Raw genomic sequence first — 23,143 nt, forward strand, 5'->3', positions numbered from 1 at the left:
GATGCAATGTTAAGTCAGTCTCCAATGTTAACGCGACTGTAGTCTTTCCCCTAACTTGAAGTTTGGTTCCACTTGCGCAAAGTACATCATTTGCAGGTACATCTAACTCAAGGGAAGGATTTATTTTCTCGTAAACATGGGTACCAAGAATACTGATCGTAGCCCCCGTGTCTAACAACAATTTCACATGTTGATCGTTCATAACAGCAATTATCAACATTAAAGCTTCGTTCTTCTGATGACTGATACCAAGTTTGTTAAAAACTGAGTTTTTCTCGTCAGTGCTTAATAAGGAAAGTTTGCTTCTGTGAGAGGCTGTTTTCTTGTTCTCAGATTCTGCGTTCTTTGGTTTCTGGTGTTGCTTTTGACTCAATTTCGATAGTTCACAGTATCGACTAATGTGTCCGCGTCTTCCACATTTGTAACAAGTTTTTTGAGACATTGGACGTGGCGTTTTCTTGCCATTTGTTTCAAATGAGTAACTCTTGTTCTTTGATTCTCCATTCTTCTTCAGCTCAGTGAGCTCATGAAGCATCGTCTTCAGAGTCTTTTCCATATTGGTCATTCTCGATTCAATATCTGACTCTCCAGAGTTCTTAGTAGGCATGAATTGGTTAAAGGACGAACGAATTCCTAGTCTCTTGGCTCCTTCGGTCTGACTTGATATAAGCTTCTAACTCAACAGCTAGACTTACTGCTTCAATTAATGTCTTTGGACGACTTTGTTTGATACGTATTCTTATATCTGAATCAAACAAAGCGTCTATAAACTGCTCTTTAGCCAGAGTTTCACGAACGTCAAATGGAGCAGAAGGATAAGCTAAATTTGTAAGGCGTCGAATTGACTGACCAAACTCTGGCAACGTTTCTGTATCTTTCTTTCTCTTTTCTCTCAATTAAACACGATACAGTTCCATTTGATTTGCAGGAAGAAATCTTTCTTCGAGGGAGTTTACTAAGATAGAGTAATCATGACTCACGCCACCTCCTAAATTACCCAAAACTTCTTGTGCTTGACCTCGTAGCAAAACTGCTAGGTAGGGACCTTTTTGTCTTTCTAACCATCCTTTCATTTCCGCACAAGCCTCAAAATGCGACTTGTAATCTAACCAAGATCCGTTTCCATCGAAAGTGGCAGGTTTAATGGATGCACCCGTGTGTTTATGTTAAGTTGTGGGAATTCTCCTATCGTCGTCCTCTGAATGTTTGTGTCTATCTCGTAAGCGATGGTGCCTAACCGTAATACCGTCCATATCTTCTCTCAACGGATAGGACTGCTCTCTTTCTTCGTGAAGGAGCTCATGCTGAAAATTCCGTTTCAGATTTTGCAGATCAGGTTCCCTGACGACCCTATATGGCGTTGAAAACTTTACTTTAGGTCTTGCGCCATTGTAAGTATCTTTCACGCGAGTATCCTCTCTATATGACATAGGAAAATCAGATGGACGCTCTGAAACTATCCCAGAAACTGTTTCTCGCTCAGTTCCCAATACAGCTGTAGACGCATAAGGCTTTGGCGTCGAATGACTCATCATTCTCGAATCTTCCAGAAAGGCATTCGCAACTCTTATTTGCTCAATTTCTTCTTCAATGGCAGATTTCTCATCTTCAATTTCCTCAACAGTCTTTTCTGTCTTATCACCCATTTCAATCTCATACTAATAATTGCTCTTAAAACAAATTGATAAATTAAAAAAATTACTAAAAAATGATTCAAACATGATCCCACCGCTGCCACCAAAAAGTATGTAACGTGTTTACCTAAACACCGAGTTTTGCGGGATACCTCAGTTACTAAACTGAGTTTGAGATATTAATAAAAGAACTTCATTACGAACTACTAAGGAAATTTAACTACGCAAAAATAATAATTCCGTCTGAATATGTACAAGATCGGCGGTTTTTATAAATTATTTCCTGATTCGTTTGAGTAACAAAAATCACTAAACAAAATCACTTACAATATGAAAACTACAAATCTAAAATTCTAACTCAACTTATGAACTATCAAAATAACTAAAACAAACAATACTCAACTTATGAGTATCAATCAATAGTCAACAAATGAATATCAAACAACATCAAGGAATACGTACTCAACTAATGAGAAACTAAATGCTATGAGTACTCAACAAATGAGTTCTCAGTTACTCAATCTCTGTGTAATGAAGAAAGTGTAGTATTCTCGGCACACCCCGCGAGAGTAAGGAAACTTCCACGTTCTCTAATGGGAATTTACCAGGATACTAACCTTTTGCAACACGTCTGTTTGCCTCTGAAATCAGAACTATTCTGATCTTGAGTGTTGGTGATGCGACGCTTATATACCCTTTTAACGCGACCGTCTCAGAAAAATCCCTTTATCAGAAATTAAAATAATCAAATAAATTTATTTATTTATTAGTTTAGATTCAAAATTGTGAAAATCATGACTACAATTGGTTTTGTTTTTTTTGTTTTTTTTGTTTTTTTTTTTACATACGAATAGAAATAAAAAAATTTTAGAAAAAATTTCAGAAACCAATCAGCCAAGAAAGCTGAAACATGTGTGGAAGAATCGTCAGGAAGCTAATATTCAAGTTTTGTTTAAATCATGATCCCCGGGGGGTAGGATGGGATCACAACGGAGGGGGGGGGGGCAAATATTTGCATAGGAATATATAGAGAAAAATCTTTAAATCTTTTTCTAAAGAACCATTTGCTAAGAAAAGCTTATATCTAGTGAAAGGAACTTCAAATTGTGTAGATTCAAATTCGTTAAAATCTTAACCTTGAGGAGTAGGGTGGGGCCTCATTGGGGATTCAGTCGTACAAAGGAAAACATTTTAATTATTCACAAACAAAAATGTTATTACATTGTTGCTCAGGTGAACAATGTGGCCCACGGGCCTCTGGTTTGTTAAATTGTTACTGCTTATGCAAAGCTTTTACAATGTATGGATGTTAAAGTAGATCTTTGTTTATGATGACGGATTAATATACGGATTTATGCTATAACTGTTCTTCACGTGCCCTCTGTGTTTCTACAGATAGTTTGAACAGGCAATGCACAGGAGTAAAACTAAATTTGAAGTAGTCAAAAGAATTATTTCTTTGCTTTTTTATATTGCAAAGAAAAAGTTTTACAATTGCATATTCGTATTATTTATGTAACTGAAAAATAAAATAAACAAAGGCGTTATATTTCGTTTTACTTCACGTACACTGACTTGTTCTTCTAGAAAGTTTAGCTTATATGGAACATTGCACTAATTTTTACAACAATGAAAAAGAATCGCTATCTTAGTGAGTGTAAATGACCTTAAGCACCTCGTGATTACCATGATATATTACAGAAAGTCGCTAGAAGTAGTTCGTTTTAATGTGAAGGGTTACAAGTACTGTAGATAAAAGGTTATTTGTGCTGATAAGGTCTTCTCCTTATACCATTCTAGCAGTAAGTTGGGACTCAAAGACAAATTCTCGTTAAAATGGATCAAAAGTACCAAAACATTATATTTATGTGGACTGTTTTAATACTTGTTGCGGATAGAAACGTATCTTCTGCATCCAATCTTACCACAACTATTAACGCTTTGTTTCAAAAGCTACAAAATATGCAGACGACAAAGTACAACCCTGCCGTACCACCATTTGTATGGACAAAGTTTCCGGGGGTCTACGAAAGTGATGTAAAAATGTATTTCCACGGAGCTCCGGTGGATTCAACCCTTCGGTACGTCTTTGGGGTGTTCGATAACAATATGTTCGCGACAGCTTGGGTAACGACTTGTCTCCTGGAAGCCTACAAATATGGTAAGGCGCCTAAACCGACGGCCCAGATGTTGGATTTATCGATCAACTTTATCATGGATCATCGCAATAAAAACCTTAATTACACCAACTCAATTATGGCATTTTGGCCACAGCTTTACAACGAAAAAGCAAAGGTACAGTATGAAGTATCTCTGTTAAAGAGGCTGGGGGTGGCTGCCATTTTAAAGCGTTTTTATCTCTATACAAAAAAGATTTTCACTTTAATGTTCTATAACTGTTACTTTCTACTGAAAATGTACTTTGAAAGAAATGGATATGATGGTATTGAAGCATTATTTAAAGAGTCAATTGGTGGTAGCTGTTTTTTCTGCATTTTCTAACTTTTTAAAGGGAGGTTACTTGTAAAACTACAAATATTTTGTTATAATATTTTCCTTTTATTATTTATTTTTTCTAACTTCACCATCAAATTTTTTCTTAAATGCTCAATCTTTATTACACATGTATTGATTATTATCTTGTTAAAATTTGGAAATAATCTTGTGGCTATTTTTTTTTATACATATTTGCATTTGTATGACGTATACATTTTTGGTAAAATTGTGATATTTTTTTTTAACAAATAATATTCAGTTTTTCTTATTGTGTTAATTTTTTATGATGTTATTGCTTTGTTTTTTGCCTTTATTTATATTTCATATATTTTTCATAATTTTTTTTTTTTTACATAATGTGCAATTTCTTTAGATGCAATGAATGATAAGATTAACGATGATTGTGATGTGGTCTTTCATATTAAAATGTAAACTAAGATTATATGAAACATTTCTGCAAATTTGGTGAATTTTGGAGACATTTTTTTGGACTCCCCAGCCTCCTTAAAATGATTCGTCTGATAAATGTACAGGGTGTCGTGTGTAAAATTGTAGAATAGTAGTTTTACAAAATACATTTCCACGCGGAATATCAACAATTAAGATATGATTATCATAAACTTAGCTTTATGCTTGCGGATGTTACATATATCGCGAAGATCAAAATAACTAACGATACTTTTAGGGATATGTGAGTACTCCAGTCAATTTATTGGAACTCTTTAACTCGACCTATCTGATAGACTGGGAACCAGTGTACAAGGAACTGGATAAACTTGGACTTCAGCACGTGACCGAAACCATCAAACGACTTCTTGCAAATCGGTAAAGTAGAAGCACATGTACTATAATTTACCGGCCGCCGGAAGGCGGTCAGTTATGTACGAAAGACGAATAGGGCCACATATAAACATATTTTTATCTCGTAATTACGCGAAAAGATCTCGTTATTACGAGTTAACTATCTCGTTATAACGAAATAATTTTCTCATTATTACGAGAAAAGATTCCGTTATTACCAGTTAAACATCTAAATCCCGTTATTACTTACTTAGTATTACGAAAAAAGATCTCGTAATTACGAGGAAATATCTCGTTATTACGAGTTAATTATCTCGTATTTACGAGAAAAGATATCATTATTAAGAATTGATTATCTCGTATTTTCGACAAAAGATCTCGTTATTACGAGAAAAGATCTATATAACATGGTGTGTTTCTGAAAAGACCTCTAAGTCGACTGGATCACCCTTTCAGTCTATCTTTTTCTTTCCAGTAACGTTGATTCAATTTTGATTAATTTTTTAAATAACAACGATCATTATTCACTAATATTTACATAAAATGATTGGATTTGATATTTCATTAAGGAGTGAATTCAATATTTATTTGATTTATAAATACGATATAAACTGGTTTGGGGTAGTTTACGCTTAAAAGCGTAAACTGTTTTGAACCATTTTATATCATATAAAACTAATAAATATTGAATTCATTGCTTGTAATTTAATTTGTTTACCCTTCATTGTAGATAAAAACGGTCATTTGACCTTTAAAATGATGTAAAATTGTACAAAATTAAAATGTAACGTCAGGCGTATTGATTTAAGAAATGAAGATAATAATTTTTCCATTGATCGACGTATCAAAGAAAAAATTGACCGGAAAACTTCATCAATGCGCGTAGCGCATTGATGAAAAAGTTTTCCGGTCAATTTTTTCTTTGATACGTCGATCAATAGAAAAATTATTATCTTCATTTCTTATCATTTAATAAAACATTTTCAAATAAAAAAATGTGAAGTGTCATTGATCAAAAATGTAAATAATGTAAATGAAGCGGCGCGTATGAATACAAAACAACAACAGCAACAATATTAAAAATGGATTCGCCTTCAGCTGATGCAGAGCTACTGGGCTGAATTTAATGGATTAAACACAAATAGTGATTTAAAATCTGAACCGGCTGAATTGAAAACGAAAGGAAATTTGGTTTTGTTGTTCATTTCGACAAACAATACGTCACAACATGGAAGTGTCCCATACCACTTAAGCACCTCCAACAACTGCCACCCTTAACTGTATGCACGTCAGATATGTACCGAAAAAATAAACACAGAATGACAAGCGTTTATTTTATTAGGGGTTTTTGATAATTTTTTTTTAAATTATGATTTTTCTTGTAAATTTGACTTGAATCTTATGTTTCATCACCTTTCAGTTTAAAACCACAATATGATAAACATGTTTTAAGATTTCACTACTTGTGTTGTAAACACAGTCAAAGAGTCAGGGTCACTAAGATGTGGTTGTGCATTGCAATTTGCATTAAATGCTGTATATTTACAGGGAAGGGTATAAGCACGTGTTCCAGATTCCACCAGATTTTGACGATACATCGGTAAACCTCGGTCTGGGCTCGCTCCTAAAGGATTTTATTACGGACTTCTCCAGTTCCGCTGCGCTATGGCAGTCAAGGAATTCCAACCTCTCGTCAATCTTCACTTCCCTGAAACACTACGCCTACAAACCAACCACCAACAACACCCGGGTCAATACAATAGACACACGGACATACTTTTATATGAGGCGATTCTTAGAGGATGTGAATGCCAAAAAGAAGAGTCTGTCCTTAGTAACAACATGGGTGAGGAGGCTTGTATATTATAAGATTTGTAGCAAACATAAAACATAGGTAATCAAAGAACTCATCGAGACAAGTCACCACATTTATTAGACTACCTTTATAGCGAGCGCAGCTCGCCGGTGCGCAGCGCCGGTGTAATGAAGAATAATGACCCCCGTAGAATAATGACCGGGGGTCATTTTTCGACGTAGAATAATGACCCCCCGGTCATTATTCTACGCAGCAAAATGACCCCCGGTCATTATTCTACGTAGAAAAATGACCCCTTTGCCTGAAGAATAAGTGTCATTTTCATAAAAATGAGCACAGGGACCACATGAAGAAAAGTGACCCCTGTAGAATAATGACTCCCTTGTAGATTAGAGTTTTTCAGTATATTTTTTAGTATTTGTGAAATAAGCTTTAAACTATTGTAATTTTTACTGCTGCAGTTAACAAAAAGTAACGGAAATTATAATTCATATTCAAATAAACTTAAGGTGAAAGAAGGGGTATAGCTTAGAAAATAAAAATCCTTCCGTCACGATTGTAGTCAAATTTTTTTTTTCCAATCTTAATGTTCACAATGCTTCAGTTAGGTATTTTTAATAGGCAACCAACATTTCAGTGTCATTTGTTACATCTTGAATGTTGGGGTGAAAATTCAAATTTTAGACCTTGCGTTAATGCGTTAAACGTAAGGAACTGTTTATTTATGCTTAAAATGAATAAGAAGATAGACAAATCAGCTTGAAAAAGATTTTTTACTGGTATATTGAACTTATGTAAACAACAACAGGGCACTAGCCTTGTTTACATGACAACGAATTGTGAGCCCTGTATCTTGCTTATAGCTTTACAACTGACCCTCAAATTTCATTTGATCAGTAGAAATGCTTTCCTTAAGCATTGTAAATAATGAAAACAGAAAAACAGAATTTGACCAAAATCTTGACCATGCCCCTTTAACAATTACATTTACATATATCTAAGTATATGGTGTTCCGATAGGGTCACTCCGACCTTGATGTAGGGCGAAGATGCGAAGTTGCAAAGGCGATAGTGCGAAGGCGAAGGAGCTAAAGTGCGAAGATGCGACGACGAAGCGCGAAGATGTGATGCCTAAAGTGTGAAGGCGAAGGAGCGATACTACTATCGCTCCTTCCCAACTTCGCACTCTGGCCTTCGCATCATCGCACTTTCACCTTCGCCTTTTTTTATTGCATTCAGCAAGTCTCGGTCGATTACATAGAATTAAATGCAGGCACCGTACTCGCCAAGGTTTTTTGATTAATCAGGCTATTATTGGTACGCATGCGCTAGGCCATAGCGCTTACTATGAATGTTTATAAATATTTCAATGTGTACATGTGACATATATGTTTACCAGTGCTGGCTATGCCTAATCATTATATACTCCACACAAAATTTAATGTCCACCATAATGTGTAAATACATGTATGCACTTCCAAACTCCTATCACTTACAGCCGTCTGTTTACCGTAGACCAAACACAGTAACATTCTAATTTCATTATGCGACACTCCTTGCTCATGCATGGATCTAGAGGGGGGAGAGGGGGTCCGTCCCCCGGGAAAATTCAATATTAATAATTTCATGCAGTAAAAGGGGAAAGGGGGTCCGGACCCTATCCCTCTGAATTTTCAAAATATGCCTCGGAACCCTTAAACGATAGAGAGCTCTGCAATTATAAAACATAGGTAATCACAGATTACAAAGCTCACCGAGACGAGGCATCACCTTTATGAGGCATCACCTTTATGAGACCACCTATATCATATTATATGAAAACCATCCTTTATGATCTTGGATATTCATGGATTCTGTTTTGACACATTATCGTATAGCATCTGTTAAAAAATTGTATGATAATCATATGATCATATGTTAATCAATACAATAATATAAAATTGAAAATTGCATCCTATCATACTTACAATATAAATCATATAATACCATAAAATACCGTACAAAAATTGTGAGATATGATATTGTAACGTATGATATGACATTGCATTGTGTTATACATTATTGTATTTGATCAAATAATACAATATCATAAAACACAATACAATATAGTATTATATGAAACAATATCATATTGCAATAATACGTCATAACATTGAAACATGTGTTATCATATTGTTAATATAGTATGATATTTTATTGTATGATAGTGTATCATATTTGATAAATAATATGATAGGGTATTATAGTATTATATGATACAATATAATTTGATACAACATTGTATCATATCAAATGAAACAATATCATGGTATAAAATAAAAAATTATATAATACAATTATATTATACATATTGTATCATATGATACAATAATATATATAACAACATCATAAAATACAATTTCATGTAATATGATAATAAATCATATAAAACTGTAAACAGATGACCTTGTTAAGTACTATGAAATAAACATGTAAGCTGTTTATGCAAACTGCGCAATTATTAAAATGTCAATAACTATATTGGAAAGTCCTTGGGAAATTATATTTTGGAAATTACTTGAGCAGCAGCATGATATCACATGTCCAGGTGTAGGACAGTAATGCTATATTTGTCATATTTACAGACTCTGTGGAGATCTGATTTTGTATAATTGTCACAAAGTACATGTTTTCTGTTAACCTTTTAACCTATACTCATGTTTTGTACTGATGCGGGAGATTGTAAGCCCGCATCCCCCGACGCTGTGATGGACAGTTTGACAGTTTTGATACTGAATTTAGAATTAAAATATTGTTTAGGAATTTGCTCACTAAATCTACACTCATGACCAGCGCAGGTGGTCATGAGTAACCTAAACTGTCAGTCCCAGCCGAAAGGGTATATATATGCATGTCAATTGTTAGCAATTAAGACTTGCTTTGAGAACCGTTTAGAGATCAGCTTTGATACCACTATACGATCCGAATAAACTTGTGAAACTTTGATGAGAGTTGGACTTGGTCAAATAACTAGGTACAGACGGGAAGATTGCGGGAAACATCTTGCATCTGCTTACAAAACTTTAACCAGCGCCGGACGCCAACGCCAGGAGAATAGCATAAGCTCCCCTTGACTTCGTCTCGGTGAGCTAAAAAGGCGAAAGCGCGAAGATTCGTAGGCGAGAGTGCGAAGTTGCAAAGGCGAAGAAGCGATAGTAGTATCACTTCTTCGCCTTCTCAACTTGGCACTTTCGTCTTCGCATCTTCGCGCTTTGCCGTCGCATCTTTTATATTCTTCCTATTGTTCATGAATTATACTTGCATTTAGGATTTCCACTATTACAAACTGCTGGGTATGCAAGTGCATCACGCGGAATTAATGATGAAACTAAAATTATGAAAAGTTTACTCCACTGTTAGGCATTATGACCAAGCTGAAGTAAGTAGGCAATGACAGCAGCCATTTCGCCAGTAGAGGTTAACAGCCAATAAGGAAAATCGTCAAAGTACTGAGAGTACTCGTACAGAAAATATATTTTATTTTATCGTCGGCATACTTTAGTAAGTTTAGTTAATATCAAGATGATTAATGCATCAATAGTTTGTATGAGCATTGGTAACTTTGGATACAATAAAGATCGAGTGATCAAAATCAAGGGGGGATATAAACCCCTAACATGGACCCTAACCTCTTATCAACGCTTTTAGAAACAATCTTTTCTTATTATAATCGATCAGTGTTTATTATGTATTAAGATTTACTATAGTCAGGTACTCTTCACACATTTGCTCTGAAAGAATAAAGTCTATTCATGATCACAAATACAACATTACAACAAATGTTTAGAATATTAATGTTCATGTATCACGTTGAAGAAAACAAAACTAACACAAAATGATTTTTTAAAAAGAAGAATTCAAGAAATGTAAATAAAAGAATCCATATTCCTACGTTACTTGTCTCCTTAGTCTTTTTCCATAAAGATATATACATCTATCATTCTAAGATTGACAATTCATTCACCAGTGAATATTGCTTATATTATTACAACAATTATTCTTTCATGATTATTGTTCGTTAATTATCACACAATATCCTCATTGTGTATGAATCTGTCTTTATTTTCGTCATTTCCCGCCGTATGTCGATGAGAGAAGTGACGCAACTGTTATCAATCAATTTGTGGCAATATAAGAGTTTTTGTGTGTGCCTGCTACGGGTATGGAAAACTATATACAGCGATTTATTTACAAATTCGGTGTTTATAACTTCAAAATCAGTTGAACAGAGTGCAAAAAATTAAGTAAATTTCAAAGTCATACGGTGTAACCAATTTCTATTTATGTTTACGGGAGGCCGGGGGGGGGGGGGGGTCATTTTTCTATGGGGGTCATTTTTCTTCATGTTGAACATGAAGAAAAATAACCCCTGGGTCTTTTTTCTTCAGAAAAATCCAATTATTCTTCAGCTAGGGGGGTCATTATTCTACGTCGAAAAATGACCCCCGGTCATTATTCTACAGGGGTCATTATTCTTCATTACGGGTCATTATTCTTCATTACACCGGCGCGAAGCGAGCTCTACCGGCAAGGCGCGTGTGAATAGAAAATTCGTACTAGTTGCACATTCATTCAACGGATTTTTTTGGCGTCAGTAAATCGGACCAGTAATGCATTGTTTTAATCGTCCCAGTAGTTCCCTGTAATCATGGCAATTTTTATCACTTCACACTCTCACGAGACAATATAAAAACAATAACGATGTATACGACATACAGTCTCTGTCACCTCTAAAGTTCACCTCAGTACATTCTCAATCAAAAATAATCAAGTGACATCACAATGGTTAACACATTGATCCGATAGATTTTTTCGGCGTCAGTAAATTTTGACCCACAATTCATAGTACCAATTGTTTCCAACCTCACGTTCTCGCGATAATCAAAGTAAAAATTTTGAGAAGCATATACGATGTGTGATTTTAAGAACATCGTGCTTTTTAAGTAAATAAAACAGTGTAGTTCGCGTACTTTTATTTCTATGGGGAGTTTTAAAGAGTCAAACGACACTTAACCGTGAACTTTGACGTCACAATTAGGGGAAATTACTCTAATAGAAGGTATTGTAAATCTGCTGAAATTACCAAAATCCTATCAAAATCTTGCAAAGCTATAGAATGAGGACATTTCTTCAGATACAGGAAACAGTTGTAACTTGCACTCATTTGGATGAATGCTCTTATTTATTTTATCAATTATAATTACGGTAATTTCCTGGAACGTACACGTAGCATCGCCTTTTTTTTTAAAAAAAATGGGGTGGGTGGGTGGATGGCAGTCTCATCCAAAAAATATTTACAAGAAAAAAGAAAAAAAAGTCATGAAAATTCTAATCCTTTAGGGCTTTAGCAGTTCAATGGTTTCTTTATTTTCACTTCCATTTATTACATATGCTCCAAATCCCAAGGGGGGGGGGGGGGGGCAATTCCATGTCCTTTTAATATGATAAGCAAATATGTTAAAGCGTAAATTAAAAAAAAAAACAAAAAACTAAAATTATTTTTTTTAAAAAGTGGAGGGGGCAAATCCATGATAAGTGGATTATCTATGTGTAAATCGAAATTTTTTTTAGATATTATTTTTTTAACATGGAAGGGGGGGGGGTCGGGATGCTCTATAATGATTCAATTTTTGTATGTAAGTTTAAAAAATGGGATGAACCGACGTTACAATCACTTTAAAAGAGGAAATACAGTGCAATGAACATTTATATTAAAATCTTTATTATTCAACAACATTGTATAGACCTGAGATTTTACTTATAAATAAATAAATTAGAACAAATCTTATAAACTATGAATAATGAAAATTTACTGAAAAATAGGTATGTTTTATTTTATTTTGCAATCAAATTGATTTGCGTTGTTTATTTACGTAAAACATATTAATACTACATAAAAAGTTAATGATCAATATAAAAATTGCGTATTGAATGCAGTGATACATCGTATTTTGTTTTCCCTTGGACTGAAATGTCACACTTTCATTGGTTTAAACATAGCACGTAATTGCCTCATATATCTCTATATTTGTTCGGTGAGAAATAATATTAGGCTATGTGGCTGTCATTGGCCGACGCTTTGCTTACTCATTTGGACATTTCATAGTGTTAAATACATACACCCTACCCCTGGGGGTAATGATTTTCACAACTTTGAATCTACATACATTACCTGAGGATGATTCCACACAAGTGTCAGCTTTCCTGGCTAATTAGTTTCTGAGAAGAATTTTTTTTTTAAAGATTTACTCTATATATTCCTATGTTAAACTTAGGACCCTCCATTGTGGGCCCCACCCTACCCCCGGGGGTAATGATTTTCGCAACTTTGAATCTACACTATCTGATGATGCTTCCACACAAGTTTCAGGTTTCCTGGCTTTATGGTTCTTGAGTAGAAGATTGTTGAAAATTTCTCAAAATGTTTCATTTATTTCTAATTATCTTCCCTTAAAAAGTGTTGAAACTGGCCCAGTAGTTATTGAGAAGATGTGAAAAGTTTACGGACAGACGGACAGATAGACAGACAGACGGACGACAGACAAAATGTGATCAGAAAAGCCCACATGAGCTTTCAGCTCAGGTGAGTCAAAAACTTTAACCAACTCTAAAAACCTTAACCTCTTCCAGGATCTGAAACCTTCTATAATCTATAATCCTTCTATAATCCTTCTATAATCTATTACAAAATATCCCTCGGTAAAGAGCTATAGCAAAATGACTTCAGACCCTTAATTACGTAACACATGAGACAATCGTTATACTGCTGGGCTTCATAACTGTAAGATAAACATATTTGCTTCTATAATCTATTACAAAATATCCCTCAGTGAAGCGCTATGGGTAAAAGACTTTAGAGCCTTCTAGGTCCCTAAGAGGGGCCAGCCCCTTTTTCCTGATATCAGCTGAAAGGTCTTGTAAATATAAACCTTTTATACATTACATATCTTAATAAAATATTTTCCAGAAAAGAGATAAAGAAAGAAAAGCAGAAAAATTTACGACGCTTTTTTAATGTCAATTTTCGAGCCGTAGCGAGCTTTGGCGCCAGTAGTGCTAAACATACAAAACAACAATCATGCAAAACTTCAATCTTTCCTCTACCAACCGTACAAATTTGAGCTTAATATCTCTTATAGTTTAGGAGAACAACAGAAGACAAAATATCCATATAAAAATTAGAAAAATCTCAATATCTCAATAACGGATATGACGTCATCAATGCAAAAAATTTCCAATCAAGTTCAGACCACTATCTATCACATCGATTGAGATCGGATGAGCCGTTTCTGAGAAATCGCGTGCACAAAAAAAAGGAAGAAAAATAATGATAACTAGACACGATCTCGTTGCGAGCAACGAGGAGGTCTTCCGTCTGATTTTAGAAATTGAGATTTATGTTCGATCTTGATTTTGCTATTTAACAGCTATACATGATTTAAAACAGGAAAAGAGGATCTTCATTTTAAGTGCCTGATACTATTTTGTTTCAGGTGTTTAGAAATTCTTCACCGTTCTTGAGATATTTCAGAAAGAATATTTTAGGGGCCGGATCTTATCTCCTTATTGGGGCCGCTAAACAAAAATTGTAAGGTTGCATGTTATTAGGTACATTATTTTGAGCATCTTTTCTTTTATACTGCATTTCAAAATATTTTTTTCTTTTTGAGATATAGGTTATCAAATTTTTGGACTTTTGCCCCTAAAAATCCTTAATTACGTAACACATGAGAAAAATCATTATAATGTTAGGCTACATAACTGTTAGATTAACATTTTTGCTTCTATAATCTATTACGAAATACCCCTCGGTAAAGAACTATAGTAAAAAGACTTTAGAGCCCTCTAGGTCCCTAATATTAGGGGCCAGCCCCTTTTTCATGGTATCAAATGAAAGGTCATTTGATTATAAAGACATTTTGTTCAACAAGTGTTCAGAAATCCGTTACCATTCTTGAGATATCTCAGAAAGAATATTTTAGGGGCCGGTCCCTTATCTCCTTATTGGGGCCGCTGAACCAAATTTTTTAGGCTGCATGTTGTTATAGACATCATTTTGAGCATCATTTCTTTTATACCGATTTCAAAATATTTTTTCTTTTTGAGATATAGGTGAGCAAAGTTTTGGACTTTTGACCCCTAAAAATCCTTAATTACGTAACACATGAGAAAATCGTTATACTGCTTGGCTTCATAACTGTAAGATAAACATATTTGCTTCTATAATTTATTACAAAATATCCCTCAGTAAAGAACTATAGTAAAAAGACTTTAGAGCCCTCTAGGTCCCTAATTTTAGGGGCCAGCCCCTTTTTCTTGGTATCAAATGAAAGGTCATTTGATTATAAAGACATTTTGTTCAACAAGTGTTCAGAAATTCGTTACCATTCTTGAGATATCTGAGAAAGAATGTTTTAGGGGCCGGTCCCTTATCTCCTTATTGGGGCCACTGAACCTAATTTTTTAGGTTGCATGGTGTTAAGTACATCATTTTGAGCATCTTTTCTTTTATACTGCATTTCAAAATATTTTTCCGTTTTGAGATACAGGTGGTCAACGTTTTGGACTTCTGACCCCTAAAAACCCCTAATTACGTAACATATGAGAAAATCGTTACACTGCTTGGCTTCATATTTGTAAGATAAACATATTTGCTTATATAATTTATTACAAAATATCCCTCGGTAAAGAGTTATGGGTAAAAGACTTTAGAGCCCTTTAGGTCCCTTATTTGAGGGGCCAGCCCCTTTTTCCTGATATCAGCAGAAAGGTCTTGTAAATATAAACTTTTTTTACATTACATGTTTTAACAAAATATTTTCCAGAAAAGAGATAAAGAGAGAAAAGCACAAAAAATTACGACGCTTTTTTAATGTCAATTTTCGAGCCATAGCGAGCTTTGGCGCCAGTAGTGCTAAACATACAAAACAACAATCATGCAAAACTTCAATCTTTCGTTTACCAACCGTAGAAATTTGAGCTCAAAATCTCTTATAGTTTAGGAGAACGGCCGCAGACAAAATACCCATATAAAAAATAGAAAAATCTCAATATCTCCAAAACGGATGTGACGTCATCAGTGCAAAAAATTTGCTATCAACTTCAGACCACTATCTATCACATCTGAAAATTTGATGGAGATCAGTTGAGCCGTTTCTGAGAAATCGCGTGCACAAAAATGGGAAGAAAAAAAAAGAATAAAAATAATAGGGAAAAAGAAACCGAAGAATAACAATAAGGTCTTCCGTTGGAAACGGAAGACCTTAACTAGACACGATCTCGTTGCGAGCAACGAGGAGGTCTTCCGTCTGATTTTAGAAATTGAGATTTATGATCGATCTTGATTTTGCTATTTAACAGCTATACATGATTTAAAACAGGAAAAGAGGATCTTCATTTTAGGTGCCTGATACTATTTTGTTTCAGGTGTAAGAGTTTTGTCCAACAAGTGTTTAGAAATTCGTCACCGTTCTTAGGATATCTCAGAAAGAATATTTTAGGGGCCGGACCTTATCTCCTTATTGGGGCCGCTGAAAAAAAATTGTAAGGTTGCATGTAATTAGGGACATTATTTTGAGCATCTTTTCTTATATACTGCATTACAAAATATTTTTTCTTTTTGAGATAAGGGTGATCAAATTTTTTGACTTTTGGCCCCTAAAAACCCTTAATTATGTAACACATGATAAAATCATAACATTGCTTGAATACAGAATTATAAGATAAACACATTTGCTTCTATAATATTTCACAAAATATCTCTCAGTAAAGGGCTACAGATTAAAGATTTTAGAGTCCTTTGGTCCCCTAATTTGAGGGGCCAGCCCCTTTTTCTTGCTTTCAAATAAAAGGTCATTTAATTCTATACAAATTTTGTTCAACAAGTGTTTAGAAATTCGTTACCGTTTTGGAGATATATGAGAAAGAAGGTTTTAGGGGCCGGTCCCTTATCTTCTTTTAGGGGCCGTTCAACGAAATTTTGACGGTTGCAATTTGTTGAGAACATCATTTTGAACAACTTTTCTTTCATACTACATTACAAAATATTTTTCCTTTCTGAGATATGGGTGATCAAATTTTTTAACTTTTGGCCCCTAAAAACCCTTAATTACGTAACACATGATAAAATCATTACATTGCTTGAATACAGAACTATAAGATAAACACATTTGCTTCTATAATATTTCATAAAATATCTCTCAGTAAAGGGCTACAGATTAAAGATTTTAGAGTCCTTTGGTCCCCTAATTTGAGGGGCCAGCCCCTTTTTCTTGATTTCAAATAAAAGGTCATTTAATTCTACACAAATCTTGTTCAACAAGTGTTTAGAAATTCGTTACCGTTTTGGAGATATATGAGAAAGAAGGTTTTAGGGGCCGGTCCCTTTTCTCCTTTTAGGGGCCGTTTAACGAAATTTTGACGGTTGCATTTTGTTGAGAATATCATTTTGAACAACTTTTCTTCTGTACTGCATTACAAAATATTTTTCCTTTGTGAGATATTGGTGATCGAAATTTTGGACTTTCGGCCCCTAAAAACCCTTAATTACGTAACACATGATAAAATCATTATATTGCTTGAATACATAACTGTGAGATAAACATATTTGCTTCTATAATTTATTACAAAATATCCCTCAGTGAAGAGCTATGGGTAAAAGACTTTAGAGCCTTCTAGGTCCCTACTTTTAGGGGCCAGCCCCTTTTTCCTGATATCAGCCGAAAGGTCTTGTAAATATAAACCTTTTTTACATTACATGTCTTAATAAAATATTTTCCAGTAAAAAGATAAAGAGAGAAAAGCACAAAAATTTACGACGCTTTTTTAATGTCAATTTTCGAGCCCTAGCGAGCTTTGGCGCCAGAAGTGCTAAACTTACAAAACAACAACCATGCAAAACTTCAATCTTTCCTTTACCAACCGTAGAAATTTGAGCTTAATATCTCTTATACTCTAGGAGAACGACAGAAGACAAAATACCCATATAAAAATTAGAAAAATCTCAATATCTCAAAAACGGATGTGACGTCATCAACACAAAAAAAATATAATCAGGTTCAGACCAATATATATCATATCTGAAACTTTCATTGAGATCGGCCGAGCCGTTTCTGAGAAATCGCGTGCACAAAAATAGGAAGAAAAAAAATAATTATAATAAGAATAGGGAAAAAGAAACAAAGCAATAACAATAAGGTCTTCCGTTGGAAACGGAAGACCTTAACTAGACACGATCTCGTTGCGAGCAACGAGGAGGTCTTCCGTCCGATTTTTAGAATATGGAATGACTTTGCTCTTGATGTTCGTCAACGAAACATATCTGGAAATGGATGCGGAATCTAAGAGTAATGGGGAAAAGACTATCTACCCCTTTGGTGTCTCTTTTTTGAGGGAACAGCCCTTTTCATTCATTTGAGTTAAAAGGTATTTTTGTGTACCGGTTAATAAGTGTTTAGAAATTGGTTACCGTTTTTGAATTATCTGGGAAAAATCGTTTTGATATCCGGTCCTAAAACTCTTTTTAGGGCCCAGATAACAAACAATACATGGTTGTACTTTGTTCAGCACATTATTTTAAACATCTTTTGTTAAATACTGCTTTTCAGAATTTTACTCCATTTTCAGATATTGAAGATCAAAGTGTTTGACTTCTGGCCCCTTAAAATCCCTAATTACGTAACATAGGAGTAAATGATTGCCATGTTTAGGTGAATGACGTTAGAATGAATATAATTGCTTCTATAACGTATCACAAAATATTTCACAGAAAAATGTTATCATTAAAATACTTTAGAGCCCTCTAAGCCCCTTATTTGAAGAGCCAGCCCCTTTTTCTTGATTTCAAATCAAAGGTCTTCTCAATTTAAACAAATTTTGTTCAAGAAGTGTTTCGAAATTCTGTACCGTTCTCGTGATATTTGCAGAGGGTCGTTTTAGGGGACGACCCTGTAACTCCTTTTTGGGACCGCATAACAAAGAAATTATGGTGGCAGATTGTTAAGCTCAATATTTTGAGCATCTTTTGTTCAATATTGCTTATCAAATTTTTTCTCTATTTTAAAACATTGAGCATCAAAGTTTTCGACTTCTGGCCCCTTAAAATCCCTAATTACGTAACATAGGAGTAAATGATTGCCATGTATAGTTAAATAACCATAGAATGAACATAATTGCTTCTATAACGTATCACAAAATATTTAACGGTAAAATGTTATATTTAAAAGACTTTAGAGCCCCTTTAGCCCCTTATTTGAAGCGCCAGCCCCTTTTTAACGATTTCAAATAAAAGCTCTAATCAATTCAAACACATTTTGTTCAACAAGTGTTTAGGAATTATGTACCGTTCTCGAGATATCTGGAGAGGGCCGTTTAAGGGGACGACCCTGTAACTCCTTTTAGGGACCGCATAACAAAGAAATTATGGTTGCAGATTGTTAAGCTCACTATTTTGAGCATCGTCTGTTGAATATTGCTTATCAAAATTTTTCTCCATTTTATGTTATTGAGCATCAAAGTTTTCGACTTCTGGCCCCTTAAAATCCCAAATTACGAAACATTAGAGTAAATGGTTGTCATGTATAGGTAAATAACGTTAGAATGAACATAATTGCTTCTATAATGTAAAACAAAATATTTCACGCTAAAAAGTTGTCAATAAAAGACTTTAGAGCCCCCTCAGCCCCTTATTTGAAGGGCCAGCCCCTTTTTTATGATTTCAAATGAAAGTTGTTGTCAATTCAAACACATTTTGTTCAACAAGTGTTTAGAAATTCTGTACCATTCTCGAGATATTTGGAGAGGGCCGTTTTAGAGGCCGACCCTGCAACTCCTTTTAGGGACCGCATAACAAAGAAATTATGGATGCATGTTGTTAAGCTCAATATTTTGAGCATGTTTAATTCAATATTGCTTTTCAAAATTTCCCTCCATTTTGAGATATTAAGCATCAAAGTTTTGGACTACTGGCCCCTTAAAATTCCTAATTACGTGACAAAGGAGTAAATAATTGCCATGTGTAGGTAAATAACGTTAGAATGAACATAATTGCTTCTAAAACGTATCACAAAATATTTCACAGTAAAAAGTTATCATAAAAAGACTATAGAGCCCTCTCAGCCCCTTATTTGAAGGACCATACCCTTTTTCTTGATATCCCATAAACGCCCTTGACTTTATAAAGATTTTTTGTTCTACATCTTATAACAAAATTTTATCGAGGAAAGAGATATTGAAAGAAAACCACGAAAAATCACGACGCTTTTTTAACCGTAATTTTCGAGCTCGGGCGAGCTTCGGCGCTTTTGGTCACAGGGAAATATATATACCACATGTCAGATCTACAACCTTTTGTCTACAATCCCTGAAATTTTTAACCCAATATCTTAAATCGTTTAGGAGTTTACCCCTGGACAAGCCGACCCTCTGAAAATCGTTAAATTGTGAATAACTCAAAACCGGAAGTGACGTCATCGGTAAAAAAAAATTTCCAATAAGGTTCAGACCACTATCTATCAAATCTGAAAGTTTCGTGTAAAGCGGTCGAGTAGTTTTTGAGAAATCCTGTACACAAAATTTGTAAGAAAAAAAAAGAAAAATAACTAGACACGATCTCGTTGCGGGCAACGAGGAGGTCTTCCGTCCGATTTTTATAATAAGGAATGACCTTACTCTTGATCTTCGTCAACGAAACGTATCCGAAAAAGGAGGCGGAATCTATGAGTGTAATGGGTGGAAGACCATCTATCCCTTTGGTGTCCCTTATTTGAGGGATCAGCTCCTTTTTTAATTCATTTTAGTTAAGAGGTATTTTTGTGTACCGCTAATAAGTGTTTAGAAATTGGTTACCGTTTTTGAAATATCTGGGAAAAATCGTTTTTATATTCGGTCCTAAAACCCCCTTTAAGGTCCAGATAACAAACAATATATGGTTGTACATTGTTAAGCACATTATTTTGAGCATCTTTTGATGAATACTGCTTTCCAGAATTTTCCTCTATTTCGAGATATTGAGGATTCAAGTGTTTGACTTCTGGCCCCATAAAATCCCTAATTACATAACATAGGAGTAAATGATTACCATGTATAGGTAAATAACCTTAGAATGAACTTAATTGCCCCTATAACGTATCACAAAATATTTCATGTAAAAAGTTATCATTAAAAGACTTTAGAGCCCCTCAGCCCCTTATTTGAAGGGCCAGCCCCTTTTTCTTGATTTTATAAGAATATTCTTGTCAATTCAAACACATTTTGTTCAACAAGTGTTTACAAATTTTGTATCGTTCTCGAGATATCTTGAGAGGGTCGTTTTAGGGGCCGACCCTGCAATTCCTTTTAGTGATCGCATAACAAAAACATTATGGTTGCAGATTGTTAGGCTCAATATTTTGAGCATCTTTTGTTCAATATTGCTTTTCAAAATTTTCCTCCATTTTATGTTATTGAGCATCAAAGTTTTCGACTTCTGGCCCCTTAAAATCCCAAATTACGTAACATAGAAGTAATTGATTGCCATGTATAGGTAAATAACCTTGAAATGAACATAATTGCTTCTAAAACGTATCACAAAATATTTCACGGTAAAAAGATATCATTAAAAGACTTTAGAGTCCCTTCAGCCCTTTATTTGAAGGGCCAGCCCCTTTTACTTGATTTCAAATAAAAGCACTAATTAATTCTTACACATTTTGTTCAACAAGTGTTTCCACTTTTGTACATGTACCATTCTCGAGATATCTTGAGAGGGTCGTTTTAGGGGCCGACCCTGTAACTCCTTTTAGGGACCGCATAACAAAGAAATTATGGTTGCAGATTGTTAAGCTCAATATTTTGAGCATCTTTCGTTCAATATTGCTTTTTAAAATTTTCCTCCATTTTGAGATATTGAGCATCAAAGTTTTGGACTTCTGGCCCCTTAAATCCCCTAATTATGTAACATAGAAGTAAATGATTGCCACGTGTAGGTAGAAAACGTTAGAATAAACATAATTGCTTCTATAACGTATCATCAAATATTTCACGGTAAAAAGTTTTCATTAATAGACTTTAGAGCTCCCTCAGCCCCTTATTTGAAGGGCCAGCCCCTTTTTTATGATTTCAAATGACAGCTCTAATCAATTCAAACACTTTTTGTTCAACAAGTGTTTACAAATTTTGTACCGTTCTCGAGATATCTTGAGAGGGTCGTTTTAGGGGCCGACCCTGTAACTCCGCATAACAAAGAAATTATGGTTGCAGATTGTCAAGCTGAATATTTTGAGCATCTTTCGTTCAATATTGCTTTTCAAAATTTTCCTCCATTTTGAGATATTGAGCATCAAAGTTTTGGACTTCTGGCTCCTTAAAATCCCTAATTACGTAACATAGGAGTAAATAATTGCCATGTGTAGGTAAATAACGTTAGAATAAAAACGTTAGAATAAACATAATTGCTTCTATAACGTATCATCAAATATTTCACGGTAAAAAGTTTTCATTAATAGACTTTAGAGCTCCCTCAGCCCCTTATTTGAAGGGCCAGCCCCTTTTTTATGATTTCAAATGACAGCTCTAATCAATTCAAACACTTTTTGTTCAACAAGTGTTTACAAATTTTGTACCGTTCTCGAGATATCTTGAGAGGGTCGTTTTAGGGGCCGACCCTGTAACTCCGCATAACAAAGAAATTATGGTTGCAGATTGTCAAGCTGAATATTTTGAGCATCTTTCGTTCAATATTGCTTTTCAAAATTTTCCTCCATTTTGAGATATTGAGCATCAAAGTTTTGGACTTCTGGCTCCTTAAAATCCCTAATTACGTAACATAGGAGTAAATAATTGCCATGTGTAGGTAAATAACGTTAGAATAAACATAATTGCTTTTATAACGTATCACAAAATATTTCACGGAAAAAAGTTATCATTAAAAGACTTTAGAGCTCCTTCAGCCCCTTATTTGAAGGGCCAGCCCCTTTTTCTTGATGTCACATAAACGCTCTTGACTTTATAAAGATTTTTTGTTCTACATGTTATAACAAAATACAATCGAGGAAAGAGATATTGAAAGAAAACCACGAAAAATCACGACCCTTTTTTAACTGTAATTTTCGAGCTCGGGCGAGCTTCGGCGCTTTTGGTCACAGGAAAATATGTATACCAAATGTCAGATCTACAACCTTTTGTCTACAATCCCTGAAATTTTGAACTCAATATCTTAAATCGTTTAGGAGTTTATCCCTGGACAAGCTGACCCTCTGAAAATCGTTAAATTGTAAATTACTCAAAACCGGAAGTAACGTCATCATTAAAAAAATTTCCAATAAGGTTCAGATCATTATCTATAAGACCTGAAAGTTTCATGTAAATCGGTGGAGTAGTT

The 23,143-nt window shown here is 34.5% G+C and overlaps 1 protein-coding gene across 4 annotated transcripts in view; it reads left to right on the plus strand.

Moving 5' to 3' along the window:
• The first annotated feature begins 3,395 nt into the window (after nt 1-3,395).
• The window catches only part of LOC128187905 (uncharacterized), a 403,124-nt gene continuing 383,376 nt past the window's right edge, over nt 3,396-23,143 (plus strand). For 3 of the 4 annotated variants that reach the window (XM_052858589.1, XM_052858588.1, XM_052858587.1), the window contains exons 1-3: nt 3,404-3,929; nt 4,816-4,955; nt 6,480-6,777. In XM_052858589.1, coding sequence (XP_052714549.1) covers nt 3,471-3,929; nt 4,816-4,955; nt 6,480-6,777 — 897 coding nt within the window. In that variant the 5' untranslated portion in view covers nt 3,404-3,470. Of the gene's footprint in view, nt 3,930-4,815; nt 4,956-6,479; nt 6,778-23,143 lie in introns of all 4 variants that reach the window. The other variant, XM_052858590.1, reaches the window with a different exon arrangement.

This window comes from Crassostrea angulata, chromosome 6 (assembly GCF_025612915.1).
Source record: "Crassostrea angulata isolate pt1a10 chromosome 6, ASM2561291v2, whole genome shotgun sequence".
In the NCBI taxonomy this organism is placed as follows: Eukaryota; Metazoa; Mollusca; class Bivalvia; order Ostreida; family Ostreidae; genus Magallana; species Magallana angulata.